Below are 22,667 nucleotides of genomic sequence, written 5' to 3'. Positions count from 1 at the left end.
AATTACAAGTAAAGAAAGTTCGAAGTAAACGTTTCTCGATTAGTGGCAGAAGATAGGCCCAGAAATCACGGTAAAACTAGTCTAGTCCACCCCAGAGAGGCTTCAAGCTGACATTGCTGCCAAAGGAAATTCGACAAGATACTGAAGAGTAATGTTTTTTGTGAGTCAACTGCATATGCAGTACAAGTGACGGTCACTCGTGCTACACTACTTGTCGGAACAGACAGCTATAGAAGTCACTACTTTTGATGATGTTTTGTTATTATTTGGTTGCTATATATTGTCACGTTCTCATACTCAAATAAAAGGTAACCAAGTATTACAACGTCGATTTCCTTGGTGCGTTTCCACTACTGACCGTTATATCCGGTCAGACCAATGAACGGACGGTTACTTTTGCCACTATCTGTAGATATAAATAAATTGGTGGGGGGGGGGGGTGACGATAGTGTGGTGCTTAATTATTGATTAGTTAGCTAGCAGTTGCTTATACAATACACCTCTATTCTTGGATTGTTTGGATACTGTGCCATTTGTGTAACCTTACTTGGAATAATGCTGCTTAGTTATTGCACACTCGCTCAACATATAATGTTCATGTTGAAGTTCTATCTCCCTATTCCGAATCGATCAGACTTCGGCTTGCATGTTGCCCGAGTATAATAATAATAATAATAATAATAATAATAATAATAATAATAATAATAATAATAATAATAATAATTGTACCAGGAGGTACATCTCAACTCCGCAAATTCAAAATAAGCGCCTTAATGAACTCCTCTATCGACCAAAATGTGAAAATGCTACTACATAAAGTTGAGACTTTAATCAGAAGATGTCACTACTGAAATATCAAGTAATTGTGTTATTGTGAAGTTTCCTAAACTGATTGGATTTCTCTTGGTTTTGTTTTTGCCGTACATCAAGAAGTTTGGACATTTTTCCACAGATGTCACTACCCAAAAACTATGGCCATGCACTCTGGTGCAAGGTAAAATAAGTTGTTATTGAAAGAAATTTTGTGTTTATAGGTTTTCTCAACTTTCATTTGTTTTAAAAAAATGTAATTCTAGGTTTGCAATACTTCTGTCTCATTCCGGCAGTTTTGAATCTGGCCAATGAAAATTTTCTGTAATTAAGTGTAACTTTTGGGTTCAGCCAATAAAAATGAGAGGGTGTGTTTGGATTAGCCCAGAATCCTCTCGAACCTCCCTTGAGGGTATATAAGTCGCGGCTTTTCAAGTTTCCTTGTCTCTTGATCGTCGCCTTTCTGAGTGTGTGTTAAGGCAGGAGGCGGGACGCCTCATTCTTCGGCAGGCAGTACATCAGCCAGGTAATGGCCACTTAAATTCTCTTTTCTGTAGCTACCTACGCAGACTTATCCGAGGGGAAGGTTCGAATTTTTAACTATGTAACAAAACTTTTCTAAAATGTAAATTTTCTTTCGGCTAATGTAAAATTTCATAAAGTCTTTAACTGCAAATCGGGGATAGAGAGTGAGTTACCCTCTCGAGCTCCCCTTCATCTTGGTTTGAGGTGACTACAATTTTGTAACTGTTTTCTTACTGTAATATATTAAATTTATTTCCATGCGAGTCACCTCAGTAGCTTGGGATTAGCCCCTGTTTCGTTGGGCCCAGAGCCCTGTTAGGGTTTTAATATTTCATGATCTAGGAGCGCAAGTGTACGCCTCCATTCAGTTTGTGTTCTGGCCATTTATTTAACCTGTTCTTTTTCCGCAAAGGCCCACTAGGTTGGGTACTAGATACCCCTGTGTAAAACTATTTCCATTTGTAAATCGTGCCTCGTGAGGCCAGGGAGTGTAAGATTTTGATGTAATGCTGCCTTGAGTAGGCTGTAAGAAATTGAGGTATGTAAGCTCTTTCATAAGCTTTGGCGATAGTGAGAGGTGCCTCTGGAAGGCTAGAGATTGTAATTTTTGGAGCAGGTGCTCTTGAATTGGGGGATTTCTGCTCTTGACTAAATTATTCCTAATTTCGAATTGTAAATTTTGTAAACTTGAGCTTGTAGCTCAGAACTTGTAAATCGAGGGCTTGAAACCCACAATTGTTAAATGCCCTATTCTGGGGGTTCTCTATTTTAATCCACAAATTTGTTATTGTTCACTCAGTGAAGAAATTTGTTAAGTTGGAAATTCTAAAAGAAATATAACCATTAGTTAAACTTTTAATTCAATTTTTGATATTGTAGTTAGACCCATTCACCCCAGCACCTTCTTTCACCTCTTTCTGCTCCACGGATATCTCCGTAACAATAATAATAATAATAATAATAATAATAATAATAATAGTAATAATAATAATAACTGCTTCTTAAGTTTTCAGAGTCGCCAAGTTGCCGGAATGTTGATCCACAGGAGTTCTTTTGCATGCTGGTAAAATTACTGAAATGGGTCATGTATTTTAGCGTGTACTGGTCAGCTGCACTGGAAACGAAGAGCTGCTGGTTTCATTGTGTGTAGGTCCACACTCATGACCAGGCTTCGGATAGTTATGCATTTTAAAATGACAAAAATATGCATGCAAATAAGCTCTAAAATGGTCAAAATATGAGTTAGATGATTGAAATATGCATCGGAAAACGCAAATCTGATATCAGTTAGAAATACACTTATATTATAACATTAAACGTTACACTTTAAACGTAGCAAAATAAATGAATAAATTTCATACAGTACCACAATGAAATGCTCCAGTTTCAGAATGAAATTCACAAGTCTTGATTACACTTAATCATAGCATAATGCAATAAGTGCTCACACACAAATTTGCGCCTATTTTCACTTTAAATGGTATTGTACTCAGAAAACACACTCTCTGCATCACATGCCGCAATTGGAGCATACTCCAGCTTTACGAAACAGAGACTTCCAGTATCGATGCACCGTCAACTATTTTGTCTTTGCCTTGAAGAACACCAGGAACATTTTTAAGTTTGCGGAGACCGGAGTTTTTTTAACAGTATATTCTCAATTTTTGAGAAAACTTGATTTGTTAGGTTCATTAGGGATCGTTAAACTTCTTCAACAAAGCCAGTACTAACGTGAAGGGATAGTCCTTTTTCTTACAATTTCTTGATGGCTAAAGGTATGAACATCAAATTGGAACATTTTGTTCACGAACACAACAATCTTTGCTGCAGACTTCTTCTGGTTCTTTAATAGAAGCAGATTCTTCAGAATCGATACATTCTACTACTTCTTTTGCTACTTCAAAATAATAGGCATAATAAGGAGCAGATTCGAGTCACATGAGCTGGTGGAGCCGGGAGCGGCACATTACCAACTGTATCCAAAATCGTATTCTTGCGACGTGGAGCCTTCAGAAATACTCTTCTCACAGTAGAGACCCACATGTTTACTTCAGGAAAGGAAGCCCGGACTGCTTCAGTGAGTCGATGAATTGCATGTGTTACACACATGACGTGTATCATCTTGGGATATAATATCCCAAGACCTCCTATGGATTTGCACATGTAAGTTGTAGCATCAGTGCAGGCCTCGAGAACATGATCGTAAAGAATGCGTGATGGCCACAAAGAAAAATAAGTGCATCATTGAAAAATACAGGTACAGTTGAGTGATTCACCCTATTGTTAGGTAACACATCCATAGTTAGTAGATATGATTTGTCTTTCTCTTCTTCCTCTCCTGAAATTCCAAACAGGAAGTCAGTTACAGATCTTTTTGATCCACGTCCGCTGTTTCGTCTACCGAGACCCAAATATATTTTCCATTAGCCTTTTCCCTTAGTTTACCTAACACCGCTTTATAATTATAAAGCTCACGAACGTAATTCTTCCTAATTGTTGATTCATCTGGGACTGGTTGCTTCGTATACTCCTCCAGAAACTGAACCAAATTCTTATTGTTTTGCTTAGCCAAGTCTTCATTGAATTTACTTCGTGTTGGTCCAGCTTTAACTAAAGCTGTGGTTACGAGAGGCTGGTGTTTTTGTTTCAAGTTTACCATTTTCAATTTATTGTGAGTCGTCGTTTGAAGATGTTGTTGAACTTTATACTTTTTAGTTGCCATTACGGCTGTTCTACAATATTTACAAAACAAAATACTTCCCTCAGTTGAAACGTCAGATTCGCGTACACATGCTTTCAATACATCAGAAACAGTTCTCTTCTCCTTAGGGATTATAAATTAATTACCAACAACACAATCTTTTAATGTACCGGTGCTATGAACCACAAACTGTTTCAACACAACCAAAGCAGGGACTGATGAGGAGTAATAGGGAACATGCATGATCCGGGGTTTTAATTAAAAATATGCTAATCTGATTCAAAATTTCATGCAGAGTTCAAAAATGTGATCAGAATGTACAAATAATAACTCCAAACGTGATAAAAATCTACGAAAATGTCACGTCACGCAAGTACGCGATCTCATTGGTCTGACGTCATCGTACAGGTTGACTGAATTAGCAGACGAAATAACACAGTGTGCGGTGAGAAGCAGGATACACTTCGCGTATTTCTACTTTACGTTAGTGTCTAGTATGGTTAAATTCGAGGTCTATACATTGGATAATAATCCCGAGTGGTATATTTTAGACTTAAAATGAATCCTGCGCAGACAGTGAGGCAGAAAACTTATAAATGGTGTAGAGTTCCGATGTGCAATAGCACATCGCATACCATACCATACCAAACAAATTGTTTATAAATGTTCCAAAGACGCTAAAACTAGGGAGAAATGGATTTTGGCGAGCCAGATAAATGCTGGTGATATATCGGAAAAGTCTACAGTGTATTTTTTTGAAGATTTTAACGCAAGATGAATTTGTTTGAATTTTCAAATCACTTTTCCATGTCAGCTGTTCTAGTGGTAAAACTTTAAATTTTAATGTATGATGCTTTATTTAAATGCTTAAATTACATCTTGGAATATGAAAGTAATAAACAGTGCATTAAATAATGCTGATTATTAAAGTATTCTCCAAACCTAACCCATGTTTTGGGTGATCCACGTCAAGATAATAAATCAAAGGGGTTATGAACCATTTTGACAGCTCTAATTCTACCAATATATCTTGGCATGGGACAGTTATGTATGTCTTTATTGAAGAGCTTAATTGGTAAAGAAATTTAGGCTATATCTAAATACTCTATAATGTAACAAAGAATAGGCGTGTACATCATGAAAGGAAACAACGTGAATTTAACAAATGTATAACTCTACACAAAACCAATGCTTGTCTGTTGGGGTCTTATAAGTTAACAATGCTCAATTATAATAATTATCATAATATTAATGAAATAAATAACATAATTGCACACAGGTGAAAATAGTGATGTAGGTGTTTAAAATATTATCCAACTTAGCCTAAGTTTTAGGTTATACAAGCCAAGTCAATAAACCGAAGGGTAAAAATACCGCGCGAGTTGGCCGTGCGGTTAGGAGCGCGCAGCTGTGAGCACGCATCCGGGAGATAGTGGGTTTTGAACCCCACTGCCGGCAGCCCTGAAGATGGTTTTCCGTGGTTTCCCATTTTCACACCAGGCAAATGCTGAGGCTGTACCTAAGGCCATGGCCGCTTTGTTCCCATTCCTAGGCCTTTCCCGTCCCATCGTCGCCATAAGACCTATATGTGACGGTGTGACGTAAAGCAAAAAAAAGTAAAAGTCACAGCACCCAAAGACATTCCTGTATTGAGCGACTAAAATGTCACCAGTACACTTTTCTTTCCTGGTATGCTCAGCTTGTTAAAAGCCAAATGTAATTAATGTTATTGGCTTCACGCCCCGCTAACTACTTCTACGATTTTCGGAGACGCCGATGTGCAGGAGTTTAGTCCTGCAGGAGTTCTTTTACGTGCCAGTAAATCTACCGACACGAGGCTGACGTATATGAGCACCTTCAACTACCACCGGACTGAACCAGGATCGAACCTGCCAAGTTGGGGTCAGAAGGCCAGCACCTCAACAGTCTGAACCACTCAGCCCGACTTGTGAAAACTAGATGAAGTCATATTTATCTTTATCATGTTTAACATTTTTCCCTCCACAAAGATATTTAATTCTCTTTCATGGGCACTGGAAGTGGGTAGGCCAGTTGTCCCAACCATAAATATATATTTTTTTGGGAATGATAGATTATAGCCCTATAGTACTATGATCTTTCTTTCTTTCCTTCTTTCTTTCTTTCTTTCTTTCTTAATCAGTTTATCCTTCAGGGTTGGTTTTCTCTCGGACTCAGCGAGGGATTTCACCTCTACCACTTCAAGGGCAGTGTCCTGGAACGTGAGACTTTGAGTATGGTGATGAAACTGGTGAGGAGGGCCATTACCTCGCCCAGGCGGCCTCACCTGTTATGCTCAACAGGGGCCTTGTTGGAGGATGGGAGGATAGGAAGGGATAGACAAGGAAGAGGGAAGGAAACGGCCGTGGCCTTAGGTGCCTGGAGGAGAAGTAGGAAAATACGAAAAACCACTTCGAGGATGGCTGAGGTGGGATTCGAAACCCTTCTACTCAGTTGACCTCCCGAGGCTGAGTAGACCCCGTTCCAGTCCTCGTACTATTTGTTTTCAACTTTAATGGCAGAGCCGGGAATCGAAACCGGGCCTCCGGGAGTGGCACACATTAACCACTACACCACAGAAGCGGACTAGTACTATAATGCTACCTATATGTTTATGTTAGTGCTGAAATCCGATTTCCTACTCTACTAATGCTGAAAGCCCGAAAATGTAATGTTATTCTTTAATAGGGGAATCAGTCTAGAAGGAAATGTTGAAATGTTGAAAGTGATGTGATATCTATCCAGGTTCGTTGTTATCCTAATACTATGGGTTACAGTACATTGCACGTATATAAAAGACGCCACTTACAAACTTGCTTGTTATCCGCGAATTTCTGCGGCCACAAAAGTCACTACTTTTCAAGAATGATGACATCTACACATGATAGATTGTCTGACTGTGCTGTTTTGAACCTTTCTTCTGTCATTTCGAAGTTATTCGCGATCATGAATAATAAACAATCGGCTTTTAGCAACGGCTGATGCACAACGGCTGGTAGAGCTCCATGCGGTACTGGATCGTGACGTCACAGCGCGCCGCTTACGTCAGAGGCCGTTTCACTCGCCTTGCGGAAAGGCACTATTAAATATTTTTTAATGGTAGAAAACAAGGCAACATACCACAATGTAATACGTTTACGTACTATTTCATTGGTGTACTTTTCAAAAAAAATATTTTTGAAATTGATGCATGTTCCCAATTGTGCAGGGACTGATGAGGACTAATTGTGCATGAAAAGGGCATTGTATTTCACTATTTACGAAGCGGGGAAAATATTGTCCTATTGTAAGTGAAATTCCAGGAATCAGTAGCCTATTTACATAATTGGGTTACAGGTAAACAAAGGCATGGCCGGATGTAGAGCTGGTGTTGCTAATTTTAAACGCGCTACCCATCTTTCAAACGTACTACATGGCGATAACCAGCACACCTCAACTTTTTGAATATGGCATAAGTCATGCACAGGTTTCCAGCACTTAAGTTATCTGAAATATATGCCAATTTTTTCAGTATTGTTCCGCAGAACCTGATGTCTACATTCAAGATGTACCAACGTCAGCAAGTGGGACTTCGTAATCTGTAATCTGTTTCTGCCTAAAATTCATAAGACGGCCAGTTATGTTTGTCATCGTATTATAATTTATCCTACTTTTAAAAAACTGTAAATTAAGTTTATTCGTCAGGAGTCAATCAATAAGTCAATCGTAATTGATCTGTATTTAGGAGGATTCCCTACCAGTTGTTTACCGAGTCTTTTCCGAAATGATTTCAAAGAACTTCGACATTTATCGAATATTCCCCTGGATTATTCTATTCTCTAATTCGGGTGGGCGGTTTCAGAGTAGGCTTCGGCCTACAAGTGACCACGGATGGTCCATGGTCCGACAGCTCTGCTCTCCGACCGACCAGCCGATTAGAGGTGCGGTGGCCGCGATTCCTCTGTGACTCTAAGGCTCCTTTCACACTACACGGTTTCGACCGTACAGCAAAAAAAACCGTACGGCTCTTTGCCGTGGAGATGTTGCTTTCACACTACAACAGTTTTTTTGCCGTGGAAAGCTCAGTGCATGTCTTGATGCTAGTCATACAAGAGAGTCATTTTAATAATAGGATGATTTCTTAATATTAGTAGTTTGTGGCTGAACATTAAACTGTGAAATTGTATCATAAGTATATATTTGTGAATCTGTATTATGTAATAATATACACTATATATATAATATACTGAAAATACACTTAAATTACCAAACAATTTTTTTCTTTGTCTTAAATTAGATCAAATTGTTCCTTTGATGAAAGTTTTATTGTGTGGTATTGAATCAATATCTAAAAAAATCTACTACCGCACCTAAGTTGGTAGTCTGACAACCTTTACCTCTCTGTCGAAATTAGCCTACCACTTTGAGCTTTTAAAAAAAGTTTTGGTGTATATATCTCCTCTCCCCCCCCCACGCTATAAACCACAAACCCGGGTACGTTTTGTTGTTTGTAAATTTCGCCCTCCTCCCCCAACACACACGTCCAATACCCAATCGCCACTACTGTATAAATGTCTAGAGTTATGTCTCAGAATGGACCAGAGTAATAAGAATTTCAGAATCTACGTCAGCCATTTCACAAAACCAACAATAAATCCTACAAAGCAATGCACTGAACATTTTAACAACAAAGTAAAACAATAAAACGCAACGATACTAATGCGTATAATTTGTGTCTAGATACCCTCGCGTTATCTCCTCTGCTGCCGCTCGAGAGCTGCCATACGATTAAAAAACCGTACAGTGTGAAAGCACGCATTTAGCTGTGTGCGCCACTGAGTCAACGGCAGCCGTCCATTCCAGTGGCAAGACATGGCTCCTACACGGCACGGCCGTAGCCATGCCGTGCTGTGTAGCACGCATTTAGCTGTGTGCGCTTCCCGTTGCTTTCCTTACCGAGCCAGAAGTTGCTCACATATCAGTATGCCAAGCCCACTGAAATGCACGCACCAACCGACCCTATGAGTGATATTTTCATACCATTCATAACAGGGACTGGCTGCATAAGGAATGGTATTACTAGCATCGCTCATACCTCAGTCACTTTCATACTGTCAAAGCCAAGGATGAGACTGAGACAAGTCAACGAAAGTAACAAATTTATTCTAGCCCGTACCAGGAGACATAGTGCACTGTAAACACTACATCTCGCCAGCAAAGGCATATCATCCTCATTAAAATGCTATATTATTTTAATATTTAGAGATTTGTATTTCAGTAAATTTCTTCACGTTATTTGTTATTGGTGGTTTGAAGTTCTGAAGAATGCTGATTATTTTAATTCTTAATTATCTACCTTAATCCTATCAGTAATAGTGTGAAGCTCATTTTGAATGCCCTGATCTTATTTTAAGTGCATCTAATAGCGACCTACTTTAAAAGATACGAGTATAATTTTGTGTAGAAAATAGTATTTTATTATAACTTCTTTAGTTAGTTTTAATTGACACTCTATATTTTGAAGTGTGTTACTTTTCACCATTGTTTGTTTCCTGTGTTTTTCTTACTGTCATATGCATTCCCTTTTCTAGAACTATAACCTCTCTTTATCGTTTTTTGACTAAAGACTTAAATATGGCGTTTTCAAAAACGGTAGCAGTAAGGGACGTTAAATAACGAACATTATTATTAACTATTAAACTTGGGCCTAGCACCTTGCATTACTGTATCAAACACTCGGTCATTAATCATTCAACGAATCCGTCTGTTAGTTAAATGCTGTGAATTTGCTGATGTGCGTAGCAGCTTCCATTGTTCAAGGCTATCCCTCGGTTTTTCATGTACCTTCACTATATTATGTATTGTTTGCATGTCAGTTCTTTCAGGTCGATCAAAAAGTATTTTGTTTGTGTGTTACAGGAAACGAGCTGGGGGGAGAGGCCAACGTAAGAGGCAAGCCTTGTGGCACGGGTAGAGTGACAGACGCGATGGCTGTCGCAATGCCCTGCCCCGACCGCAGCGCAGTAGATGACGATCCCACTGGGATCGACCCCGGTCACGAAGGAGGGCCAACTGAGACGAACGCGCAAAGAGCGGAAAAAGTTGCGTGTGTGGAAATGAAGACAGACGGTTTAAGATCGCGATTTTACGTGGAAGTGTGTTCTGCTCCTTCGACACTCAGGTGTAAGGAGACTATGGTTTCGGGACTAGGGAGTGTGGCAGAATGTTGCAATCTTAAGGCGAGTTCTAGCCGTGATCCTACCTCATTGAGCAGTTCAGTTTCAGCTTCTAGGACTATGCGTCCTAGGGCGTTCAGTTCAGGTTCTTGTTCAAAGTTGTTAAATGCAGGGACCAATTCGGATAGTCCAGTGCCTTTCGATATCATTCCGTGGACACAGAATGGCATTGATTCCATATCAGTGTTAAATACAGGACCCGGAGAATCGGGAGTGTTAAGTGGAGGTGCCAAAAATTGTGTAGGTTCAGTGAGCTCTGCGGTGCCAGGAAACACCTTTGTTAGAATGAACAGACTTGAGAACTTCAAGCTGAGAATTCGAAAAGGAGCAGCCGATATGGGATCAAGAAGAGGGCCTATGGTAAGTCTAATATTGTTATTGCCGTATATGTGCATTTTCAGCTCATTTGCAGGTAAATTTACTATCCTATAATATACACAGTTTGGTCCACTGAAGCAGAATACTATAAGAAGCTGTTCAAAACTAACCTCCAAAGACTATATTTTTCTTTGAGTACGAAACGTACTTTTCCCGTAAATTAATGGATTCATTTCGTTCAAGGTAGATACGTCTTTGCCAATTATGACTATTGTACACTGACTGAGCAAATGTCATGGGATAGCGGAGCACTGATGCGCAGGTGTGTTGTCTGCGCACCACACGCCCCCTGTGCCAGCGGCAGTTGTATAGGAGACCTTGTGAGCAGTGGCTTTGCATGTGATAGGTGTAACATGGAACGTCGTCGTGAGCTGACACCGTTCGAACGGGGTATGGTGGTCGGTGCCCGACGGATGGGAAGTGCGATTTCGGAAGTGGTGCGGGAAGTCGGCTTCACACGATCAACCGTGTCCAGGGTGTATCGTGAATGGTTGAATGCGGGTGTCACCGTCCATAACATACGAACGACCGGCCGTCCAGCCACCCTCGATGACCGTGACCGGTGAGATCTGAGACGGATTGTCAGTAGTGACAGACGGGCAATTGTGCAACAAATCACGGCTCAATTCAACACAGGCCGTGCTGGACACGTCTCCCAGTGGACAATCCGTAGGAACATGGGTTCTATGGGGTATGGGCGCCGGCGCCGCACACGGGTGCCACTGTTAACCCAACGTCATCGGGCACAACGAAGCGCATTTGTCGCCAGTCACCAGGGATGGACACTGGAACAATGGCGTAACGTGATATGGTCGGACGAATCACGATTTCAACTGCACCATGCCGATGGGAGGCACCGTGTATGGCGCAGACCACATGAAGCGATGGATCCCGCCTGCCTCGAAGGTGTGGTCCAGGGCGCTGGTGTCTCTGTTACGGTCTGGGGTGCATTTTCCTGGTATGGAATGGGCCCCCTAGTTGTTCTGGAAGAGACTTTGAATGGTACGCGGTATGTTGAGCTGCTCGGAGACCATCTCCACTCATTTTTGGCCTTCCAGCGCAGAGACGGTTCTGCGGTGTTTCAAGATGATAACGCGCCGCCACATCGCTCCCACGTCGCCCGGGAATGGTTCCAGGAACATGCAGCGGAGGTTCAACGACTGCCATGGCCACCCAGGAGCCCCGATATGAACCCTACCGAGCATATCTGGGATGTCCTGGAACGCAGGCTCCGTGCCATGGATCCTGCACCCACGAACAGACCAGCATTGGCGGCTGCTCTGCAAACGATTTGGTGTCATCTGCGTCCAGAGGACTACCAGGGACTTGTCGACTCACTTCCACGGCGTCTCACTGCAGTTCGCAGGGCCAGAGGAGGCCCCACACGCTATTAGGTGACTATCCCATGACATTTGCTAAGTCATTGTATATTGCGTGTTTGATTACTATCGATTGATCCATAAAAATTCATTATTTCGCGTCGAGCTGAAATTTTTTCACCAATATTTTACTCGTGTTTAAACAATTCACAATAAAACTCCATATTCACGATCTACTACGGTTTTGAGCCTCAGTCGAGTTGCCGGTTATTCCTTGTGCCATCTCTGGGCTTGACCCATATTGCTCGCCCAGTGATATGGTCTCAGCTAGTCTACGATAGGCTTCCGTACAGAGTACAACGTGATTACTTCTTATACAGCATTAGTTGATCGATTTAGTGCCTTGCATGGCTTCTAAATGAACGCATTGGAGAAGAAAGGCAATGTCCTCATTTCTGGCTTTTATTAGATTTAATTTAAGAAGGTACCCATTCTTTTCCAGTGTCGACTTAATCAGTATAACTTTTCGGTTTTCCAATTTGTCGAAACACGAAATCAGGTATGCTGTAGTGTTTTAAGTGTTATTTTCGTCTTCCGATAGACTGGAAAAATTTAAAAGTTATACAGTATTAATTTTGTTATGTGAATCGAGGCTTTGTTCCAAAATTTACCACGATTTGACAAAATTGTCTTATATAAAAGCTTACTGGTGAGATTTACTAACTTGTGATTAGCATAAAAATGTTTGAACCATTGTTTAATCGGGGGTTGAGGATGATTTATTACTGTGAAAAGGGGGACATGTCACTTAAATCTGTATTTAACTTCTCTTCAGAACGAAATTAAATTTCAAATACGGAATAATTTTCATCGAGAGAATCACGGAATTCAGGATACGTTGTTCAGAAGTAATATGACCGAATGAGGTTAATTCCTCAAGGAGTAGATTGTTGTGAACGCAAATTAAGACGTCAAACGTATAGTTCGGTACTTCGTATCCCAAAGATACAGGTTCTATCCTGTATAGGCTATTATCATGATCCAGATTGTGGAATGGCGTTAAATACCCACAAAACAGCATTTACAATTTCTTCAAATTATTCAGGCCTACTTGAGAAAATATAGGCTCTTACTCTTGTCGAAGTATTCCCGAGGAATTGTTTATGCTCACAAAACACATCGACCGAAATCTTGTATGGAGCCTCGTATGGGGGCTCCAACTAGCTTAAAAATAACTTGAGACAAGCTGACAGAATTGTAGTAGTTATTTTAAATTCAAAATTTTGCACTGACTAGAAAGGTATAAGGACACACAGTAAAATTAAAAGATAAATGAAGTACCATTTGTCACGAAGATCATAAAATGTCATTTTCAGCAATACCTTATGCCAGGATGGGATTTAATCAAGTTCTTAAAAAGTTTCCACAACACATCGTGTGTAATAATACCATTTGGTTGCAGAAAGTTCTGTTTAGTGAATGTGAGTAAACTGAGTCAATGCCAGTCATGCAGTAGTGAGTCCCTTACGATGATAATGAAAGTGGATAACATATTTTAATTGAACTATTTCGGCTTTCTGCTGCAGTCAGGTTAAGAGATTAAGAGTTATTTTACTCTTTACTTAGAATTTGGCCAGAATTTGGCCCGTGATCGTGAGAAATAGTCAATCCCTGACGTAGACCATGTGGGTGAAAGTAGTCACGTGGTCTAGTGACTAGGTGCAAGGAATGTAGACTACCAGAAGGACGTACAGTATGAGTGAAGGCAGGGAGTGGGGATATGGTAAAATGAAAGGACATTTGTTTGACGGTACTTTATAGGTGGATTGAAATAGTTGACGTAATAATGAAATCAAGTGTGAGCGTTGTTAGAAGTACGAAGAAAAGTTCGAAATTGCTCGGCATATTTTCTCGGGCATTCATTGAAATTGTGGGTTGGGTGGACTGGAAGTGTGAGGTCTAATGACCCTTTTAAACGAGTTTCTTGAAATTCCATTCCCAGTGAGCCGCTATGGAGAAGATCCCTCATCTTTCGCTACATGAGAAATATAAGAAACTGATCGTTCAGTTACCCTTAGTAAATTAATACAATTTTCTTTCTCTTTTCTAAACTAGGCATCCGATGCGACAGATTTCCTTGCCTGTGCCGAGTCTCCGGTGTCGTTAACTCTACGTGTTTAACTTTCATGCAAGGGTACAAAACATACACAGTCATTTTAGCACTTTTATTGAAACATTGACTAAACAGTATTGTAAATGCTACATGCATTGTATGCGAAGTTATGTATATGCAGGACCTATGCTGTACACCACCAGACTTATTACAGACATAATGCTTATTCTTACGGGAGAAAAATTGTAATTTGTCTCGAACCTGGGTCCTAACAATGATGATAACATTTTCTATGTAATTTAAATATGAATATACACTCCTCATTGACTTATCATCGGAAGCACTGGTAAATAGTCATATCATTCGCATCGCTAAAAAGGTGTTTTGCCGCGTGGGAATTGGTCCAGCTGATTCGCCTTCCTCATGTCCTTTGCCACCAGTTGTGGCATCAGCGTATATTTTTAACAATTTGCTTTGCGTCGCACCGACACAGACAGGTCTTATGGTGACGATGAGATAGGATAGGGCTAAGAGTGGGAAGGAAGCGACCGTGGTCTTAATTAAGGTACGGCCCTAGCTAGCATTTGTCTGGCTTGAAAATAGGGAACCACGCAAAACCATCTTCAGGCTGCCGACAGTAGGATTCGAACCCTGTATCTCCCGAATGCAAGCTGATGGCTACGTGACCACAATCACCTATATAGATGTTAGAAAACTTCATATAAGTTTATTAATTTTTAAAGTATGGAACTTTTCTCTTGCTATTTGCTTTACGTCGCACCGACACAGATATGTCTTATGGCGACGATGGGATAGGAAAGGCTTAGTAATTGGAAGGAAGCGGCCGTGGCCTTAATTAAGGTACAGCCCTGGCATTTGCCTGGTGTGAAAATGGGAAACCACGGAAAACAATCTTCAGGGCTGCCGATAGTGGGATTCGAACCTACTATCTCCCGGATGCAAGCTCACAGCCGCGCGCCTCTACGCGCACGGCCAACTCGCCCGGTTGAAATAATTTTGTCTTGGATGTACTAGTATTCGTATTCTCACTACTCACTTTTTTCAAGATCTTACTTAGATTGCACGCTTTCAGCATAGGCTGACTTCAAGAACAAATTTTCGGCGTAGGCTGAACAAGTTACTACATTTCCGCCTAACTGAATCCGTCTGTCATTTAAGTTAATGATCCACGTGAATAATAAGGGTGAAGGCTGTAGCCTTGTCTAATCTCTGTAACTAATTTGAACAAAGAACTCATTCTACCATCAGTTCTCACTGCTGCCTGATTGTCAACATAAATGCCTTTGATTCCCTGTTGTAACTTACATCTGTTGCCTTAATCCCTCAGTATGGCCAATATCGTTTACCCTGAAGCTCTGTCGTATACCTTCTCTAGATGTATTACACATATGCATAACTGCCTATTCCGTTTGTAGTATTTTTCAATTACTTGACGCATAGTGAAAATCTCGTCATTACAGCCCCCACCTCTGTAGTCTGAAACCGCAGTAGTTCCCGTCGAACTTATTCTTCACTGTTGATCTGACCCCCTTTTCTGAAAAAAAATATGAATACCTTGCCTGTTATATTGATCGAATAAATCAAATCGGGCGAATTCATTGCAGCTCCTGGGTAATCTGCGGGGAGATGGAAGGAATATTTCGAAAATCATGTCACTGTATAGGAAATCTCTGTTTAAGCCACGAACGGCAGTTCATTGGGAGGAAAACTATGACAGCAATGACATTACGTTCGAGGAATAAACTGCAGTGCCACAGAACGGAAGGATTAGATGAAATCTAACCTGAAATGGTTAAATATAGTGGCAAGGCTGGGGTGAAGCGACTACATAGATTAATAGGACTGACATGGAATTTGCGTAAGATTGGACGAAAGCAGTATTTTTACCTACCTATAAAACAAGGGAACAGGCAGGATTGCAACAACTAAGGAGATTATTTCTTTGATCACGTATAGTTAAACAAGTACAGGTATATTTACACATGTGCGTACCGCAGCTAACACCGTTCAAGCGCGTGGTGGGGACGGCGCCTGGTTTCAAACGTAATAGTAACGGTACTCGTGTAGGAGAACATGAGTATAGTATGGATGGGCGCCAAACACTGCGGGCCACGTCTGTGTCCTCGCAGGCTGGGCCGACCCGAACCGAGAGGGAGCATTTCCTGTGGGCGGACATCGTTGCCAGTTATGTCAGACCATTCAAGACAGCCGAGTGGACGTCCTCTCCACGGCAGCAAGCCCAGCGTAACAGATTCTAACTCAACATATCGCTATGAAACCGGTCATTAAAACGTAATCTTATGATATTCTTGCATTAGGTGAACCTAATTACAGATTACAGTATTTTGTAACATAAGCTGGTTATTATTGTTTATAATTAGGCAGTGTTCCAATTATAGAAATTCAGAGGCTCGTTGCCAAAGCGAAAGTATTATCCTTAACTACATTTCGTCCATTTCAGTGTACATTATGGCTAGTCCATATACTCGCATTGTAAAACGGGCACATTTTGAATTACAGAAATGCGTATTTAAAAGCCAGTTGATGATGTCAGCAGGTATTATTGAAGTGCTTAATAATAATGGGCATTGCCGGTTAGTTATTTCTCTTAGATGTCATATTCATACTTCATTTTCTGTATATTCAACGAAATGAAAGGAAATTTTGCCGCAAAACATTCTTCCTTCTTATTTCTTCTTGAATCAAGTAATTACTTTACTTCTATCTCCATAACGTCGTGTACTTGATCGACCTCCACTGATATGATATGTATGTATGTATGTATGTATGTATGTATGTATGTATGTATGTATGTATGTATGTATGTATGTATGTATTGATACATTAAAAACGCCTGGCACTACAGCCCTTGAAGGGCCTTGGCCTACCAAGCGACCGCTGCTCAGCCCGAAGGCCTGCAGATTACGAGATGTCGTGCGGTCAGCACGACGAATCCTCTCGGCCGTTATTCTTGGCTTTCTAGACAGGGGCCGCTATCTCACCGTCAGATAGCTCCTCAATTCTAATCACGTAAGCTGAGTGGACCTCGAACCAGCCCTCAGGTTCAGGAAAAAATCCCTGACCTGGCCGGGAATCGAACCTGGGGCCTACGGGTAAGAGGCAGACACGCTATCCCTACAATTCATCTAAAAGTTGCGAACAACGATTTTAAATATATTTTCATTGTAAACTATTTATACCTTTCATCGTTCAGTTGTTCATCTCCACAGCATAATGGTAAGCGTTACTAGCTTCCATCCTTGGACGTCTGGGTTCGATTCCTGGTTCTGCCTTGGGGTGTGTGTCTGAAAAGACCTTCACTTCGTAGAGGATAAGAGGACACGAATTTTTTACATTATCGTTCAGTTCGTAAGAATGAGCTGAACACTTCTTGTCTACAGCTGGCACGAAGGCTACTTCTGTGCCTCTTCTATGAAACCATTTAACATCGTGTCGTACGATTGTCTGCTATATCCTGGCAAATGCATGTGATATTTTTGAAATTATAGTTCTTGTCCTTGTAATGAGGATTCGACGTAAAACTGGAGGTCCGTGGGTATGATCATGGTACAAACAGTCACGTGAAACAATTTTTTAAAAATTGTCTCTCAGGCCTCCGGAGGCTTTATAGCCGAGCCCATGTTCTGCTAGGCAATCTATCCCTTTCCATTCACCTTACATGACACTTCGACCGATGCACATCATCATCCTCTGTCTTTATTCCGAACTTAGCCTCCGTATTTACATTACGAATGCCTTCCTCCCAATGTTCCCAACTTTTCGTATCAGGAATCAGTATCACTAATTTCATGCCTGTTACCTCCTCGTTATGAGTGAGATATCTCTAGCTCACTCCGCATTAAATGCGATTAAATGATAATTTCGTGTTGTAAGTTTTTTTTTGCTACTTGTTCAGGGCGTCGACCTATAGAGATCTTTTGCCCCTACTTGCACCATGTAATATGAACCTGCGTGTAATTGGAATGGAGGAAGTATAGAGTGTTGAATGTGAGGAAAGGAACGTTAAGGACGACACAAACACCCAGTACCCACGCCAGGGATATTAATCATTTGCAATTAAAAATCTCTGTCCCAGCCGGGAATCGAACCCGGGGCCGCCGGGTGACAGGCGGACGCGTTGCCCCGTACACAGCGGGGCCGGACTGTGTTAAAGTTACTTTCTTTTTACGAAGTACAGTTGACCACAACTGCGAAATCACTGCGTTAGTTTTGCGACACGTTGTTCCGATTTCTTTTACTGGTCTTTTCAAATCATACCGACACAGGTCTTATGACAACGATGGGATAGGACAGGGCTAGGGGCGGGATGGAAGTAACCCTGGCCTTAATTAAGGTACAGCCCTAGCATTTGCCTGATGTGAAAATATGCAACCACGGAAAACCATCTTCAGGGCTGCTGACAGTGGGGTTCGAACCCACTCTCTACCGAATGCAAGCTGATAGCTATTGTCCCAAACCGCGTGGCCACTTGCTCGGTCTCTCTTACTTTTCTACAATCCTGGGCGAATACACAGCCTGAATACTTGAATTGGTCTACACGCTCCAATTTCATGCACCCTACCTGGAATTCGGTCTTCGTAGGGTTATTCCGGATCAATCTTCGTACCGTAAGTGTTCATTTTCATATCATATTCGTTGCATTTCTCTATAAGTTCCATCGTATTAGATTGCAAGTTTTTATACAGCCTCCCATTCATACCAAGTCATCCATATAAGGTGAACTGTTTACGGGATTTTCAACCTACTATATCTCACTCTTACGATTTTTTTAATTTTCTGTCTTTCAGTAAGATCATAGCCTCGTAACCCCCGTAACTACATACTGTAAACCACAAACTTATTCAGTAATCAATTGTCGCTGTTACATGTTAGCACAAATCCCTTTAATTGCCTGAAACAACATACCTTCGACCCCATAGTCTCCTAATATGGTCAACGTAGTTCTTAGTGTGTCTAACGCCCTTTCACTGATCTACAAAGCGATCTCATTGGATGTCTCTTCTTCTCGTAACATTGGCTTGTTTCTATAGAACGGCAGTGGACACGGTAAGAATTCATTATTACCACCTCTTCGACAAACTGCATTCAGAAAAGGGTGAGTTCGAAGCTCTCTGAAAATGTCTTACAGCGCCTTCCCATTTTCATATCGGGAAAATACGGGGGGGGGGGGCTTCCTTAATTAATGTTACCGGAGCATGGCCGAAAATTCATCTGTGTTAGCGTGACGTTCAACACAAAAAATACAAGGAAACCAAGAAAACTGGTGAGGAGGTTGAAAAGCGAGCAGAAATACCAATAAGGCTGGAAATAATTTTATCTTAATTTCATGTTTTCATATTTGTTGTTTAAAAACGTGTATAATGTTTAGATAAAGGATGTTTAGGCATTAATAGGTTAGAATGCAAACGTATTCAAACACATCGCAAGTATCATCTAGTCCACTCCACAGGTATGTTGGTGAGTTGCGTAAATTTTAGGGGTTCGGATAGTCTATATCCCAAATATTTGTGCAAATCTCATTGCAGAACCATTGTGCGGGCTAGATGCTACTTGCGACTTTTATAAATACCTTTGCATTGTAACCTATTATTACCTAAAAATCCTTTCCCTAATAATGATAAAATTGTAATGGCAGGATTATGTCGATTCAAGTTCAGAAATCGCGACTTCTTTGAGAAAGAACAAAATGGCACTAGAGGAGGTGCTGACAGTAAAATTCATCATCCCTGCATTTCTCAATGTTGATTTTCCTAGTGGTTTAACGTTCACCAACCCTAAAAGGTTTTCTGGTGGAAATGAGTTAGGAAAGGACTAGTAGTTTAAAGGAACTGACGTCGGCCTTAAATTAAGGTACATTCCCAGCATTTATCTGATTTTAAAATAGGAAACCACGAAAAACTATCTATAGGGTGGCTGATAGTGGAGTTCGGACCCGCGATCTCCCGAATTCAAGCTAACAATTATACAGCCCGAATCGTGCAGCAAACTCTTGCGGTCTCTCAAATGTGTTGCGCCACATTCCTCTGGAGTTAAACAGCACTAGCGGCACTGTTTTCAACCGACAGTGGTTCTGTTAAGCGTAACGCTGTTAACTCACACCACACTGCAACCCTTGGTTAGTGATATAACTTTCCAACGCAACTTGTAGATTCTGAGCTACACAATTGCTGCAGTTGTGGCTATTAATTAAGTCGTTTAACTAAATGCGACCTCATCGCTCCAGACAGTTTTGTTTCGAAGCAATTTTCCTCTCCTTTGGTAGGTATCACTCATACAGTGGAAACCTCCGGCAAGCATCGTTTTCGTTGAAGATATTGTGTTCTACTGTTAGAGTAAATCTATTCTAACAGATAATTGCTCGTATGTAGATTCTATATCACAAGTCACTTGCCGAATATCTGGCAGATTGATTGAGAGTTCACTACACTGTTTCTGCCATGGGGATTGACAGTCACCCACCGTCTTTTGGAAAGTTGCTCATGATTTTAAAATTTACATCGTCTTTAAACTGATTCCATTGCGAGCAAGAGTAACTCATCTTGTCGGTTTGAAAATTCTCTTTGCATTTCAGCTACCTTTCATTTCAGCTACCTTTTTGCACGTACAACATTGCTTTGATTTTCCGTTTCTCGAAATATAACATTATTTTAGTCATTTTGTCACATCAGCGGGCCGCAAGTCTAGGGGATTGCACCCCCGCCCCCCTATCTCTTACTCGGTGGCCCCGGATTCGATTACCGGCCAGCTCAGGGATTTTTACCTGGATCTGAGGGCTGGTTCGAGGTCCACTCAACTTACGTACACCTATCTATAAGCAAGGGATCAGGAAGGATTGCAACAATTATAGAGGTATCTCATTGATTAGTATACCACGCGGGCAGATGACCTTCGATGTTAGGCCCCTTTAAACAACAAGCATCATCATCAGTTTTTTTTTGCAAGCTGCTTTACGTCGCTTCGACACAGATAGGTCTTTTGGCGACGATGGGATAGGAAAAGACTAGGATTGGGAAGGAAGCGTCCGTGGCCTTATTTAAGGTACAGCCCCAGCATTTGCCTGGTATGAAAGTGGGAAACCACGGAAAACCATCTTCAGGGCTGCCGACAGTGAGGTTCGAACCCACTATCTCCCGAATACTGGATACTGGCCGCACTTACGCGACTGCAGCTATCGAGCTCGGTATCATCATCAGTATACCAGGCAAAGTATTCACTTTCATCTTGAAAGGGAGGGTGCGATCAGTGGTTGAGAGGAAGTTGGATAAAAACCAGTGTGGTTTCAGATCACAGAGGGGCTGTCAGGATCACATTTTCCGTATGCGCCAGGTAATTGAAAAATTTTACGAGAGGAATAGACAGTTGTGTTTATGTTTCGTATATCTAGAGAAATCATATGACAGGGTACCGAGGGAAAAGATGTTCGCCATACTGGGGGACTATGGAATTAAGGGTAGATTATTGAAATCAGTCAAAGGCATTTATGTTGACAATAGGGCTGCAGTGAGAAATGATGGTAGAACGAGTTCTTGGTTCAGATTACTTACAGGGGTTAGACAAGGCTGTAATCTTTCACCTTTGCTGTTCGTAGTTTACATGGATCATCTGCTGAAAGGTATTAAGTGTCAGGGAGGGATTCAGTTAGGTGGAAATGTAGTAAGCAGTCTGGCCTATGCTGACGACTTGGTGTTAATGGCAGATTGTGGCGAAAGCCCGCAGTCTAATACGTAGGAACTGGAAAATAGGTGCAATGAGTATGATGTGAAAATTAGCCTTTCGAAGACTAAATTGATATCAGTAGGTAAGAAATTCAACAGAATTGAATGTGAGATTGGTGATACAAAGCTGAAGCAGGTAGAAAATTTTAAGTGTTTAGGTTGTGTGTTCTCGCAGGATGGTAATATAGTAAGTTAGATTGAATCAAGGTGTAGTAAAGCTAATGCAGTGAACTCGCAGTTGCGAACAGCAGTGTTCTGTAAGAAGGAAGTCAGCTCCCGGACGAAACTATCTTTACGTCGGTCTGTTTTCAGACCAACTTTACTTTACGGGAGCGAAAGCTGGGTGGACTCAGGATACCTTATTTATAAGTTAGAAGTAACAGACATGAAAGTAGCGAGAATGATTGCTGGTACAAACAGGTGGGAACAATGGCAGGGGTTACTCGGAATGAGGAGATAAAGGCTAAGTTAGGAATGAACTCGATGGATGAAGCTGTACGCATAAACCGGCTTCGGTGGTGGGGTCATGTGAGGCGAATGGAGGAGGATAGGTTTCCTAGGAGAATAATGGACTCTGTTATGGAGGATAAGAGGAGTTGAGGGAGACCAAGACGACGATGGTTAGACTCAGTTTCTAACGATTTAAAGATAAGAGGTGCAAATGGAGGATTGTGGCGACGTTTAGTAAATTCACAGAATCTTGCAGACTGAGCGCTGAAAGGCATAACAGTCTATAATGATAATATGTGTAATGTATGTATGTGAATACGTGTGTATTAGTTTGCTGCTCTCTCTTATACATGTACACTGATATGCCAAATGTCATGGGAT

The 22,667-nt window shown here is 41.2% G+C and overlaps 1 protein-coding gene across 1 annotated transcript in view; it reads left to right on the top strand.

Moving 5' to 3' along the window:
• Positions 1-22,667, top strand: part of LOC136863948 (mitogen-activated protein kinase kinase kinase 1) — a 545,708-nt gene that overhangs the window by 108,100 nt on the left and 414,941 nt on the right. Inside the window, exon 2 of the mRNA XM_067140398.2 lies at positions 9,953-10,629. Within this exon, the coding sequence (XP_066996499.2) occupies positions 10,021-10,629 (609 nt within the window). The 5' untranslated portion in view covers positions 9,953-10,020. The remainder of the gene's footprint in view (positions 1-9,952; positions 10,630-22,667) is intronic.

The sequence above is a fragment of the Anabrus simplex genome, chromosome 2 (genome assembly GCF_040414725.1).
Source record: "Anabrus simplex isolate iqAnaSimp1 chromosome 2, ASM4041472v1, whole genome shotgun sequence".
In the NCBI taxonomy this organism is placed as follows: Eukaryota; Metazoa; Arthropoda; class Insecta; order Orthoptera; family Tettigoniidae; genus Anabrus; species Anabrus simplex.
This window is presented reverse-complemented; position numbering and strand designations above follow the sequence as displayed.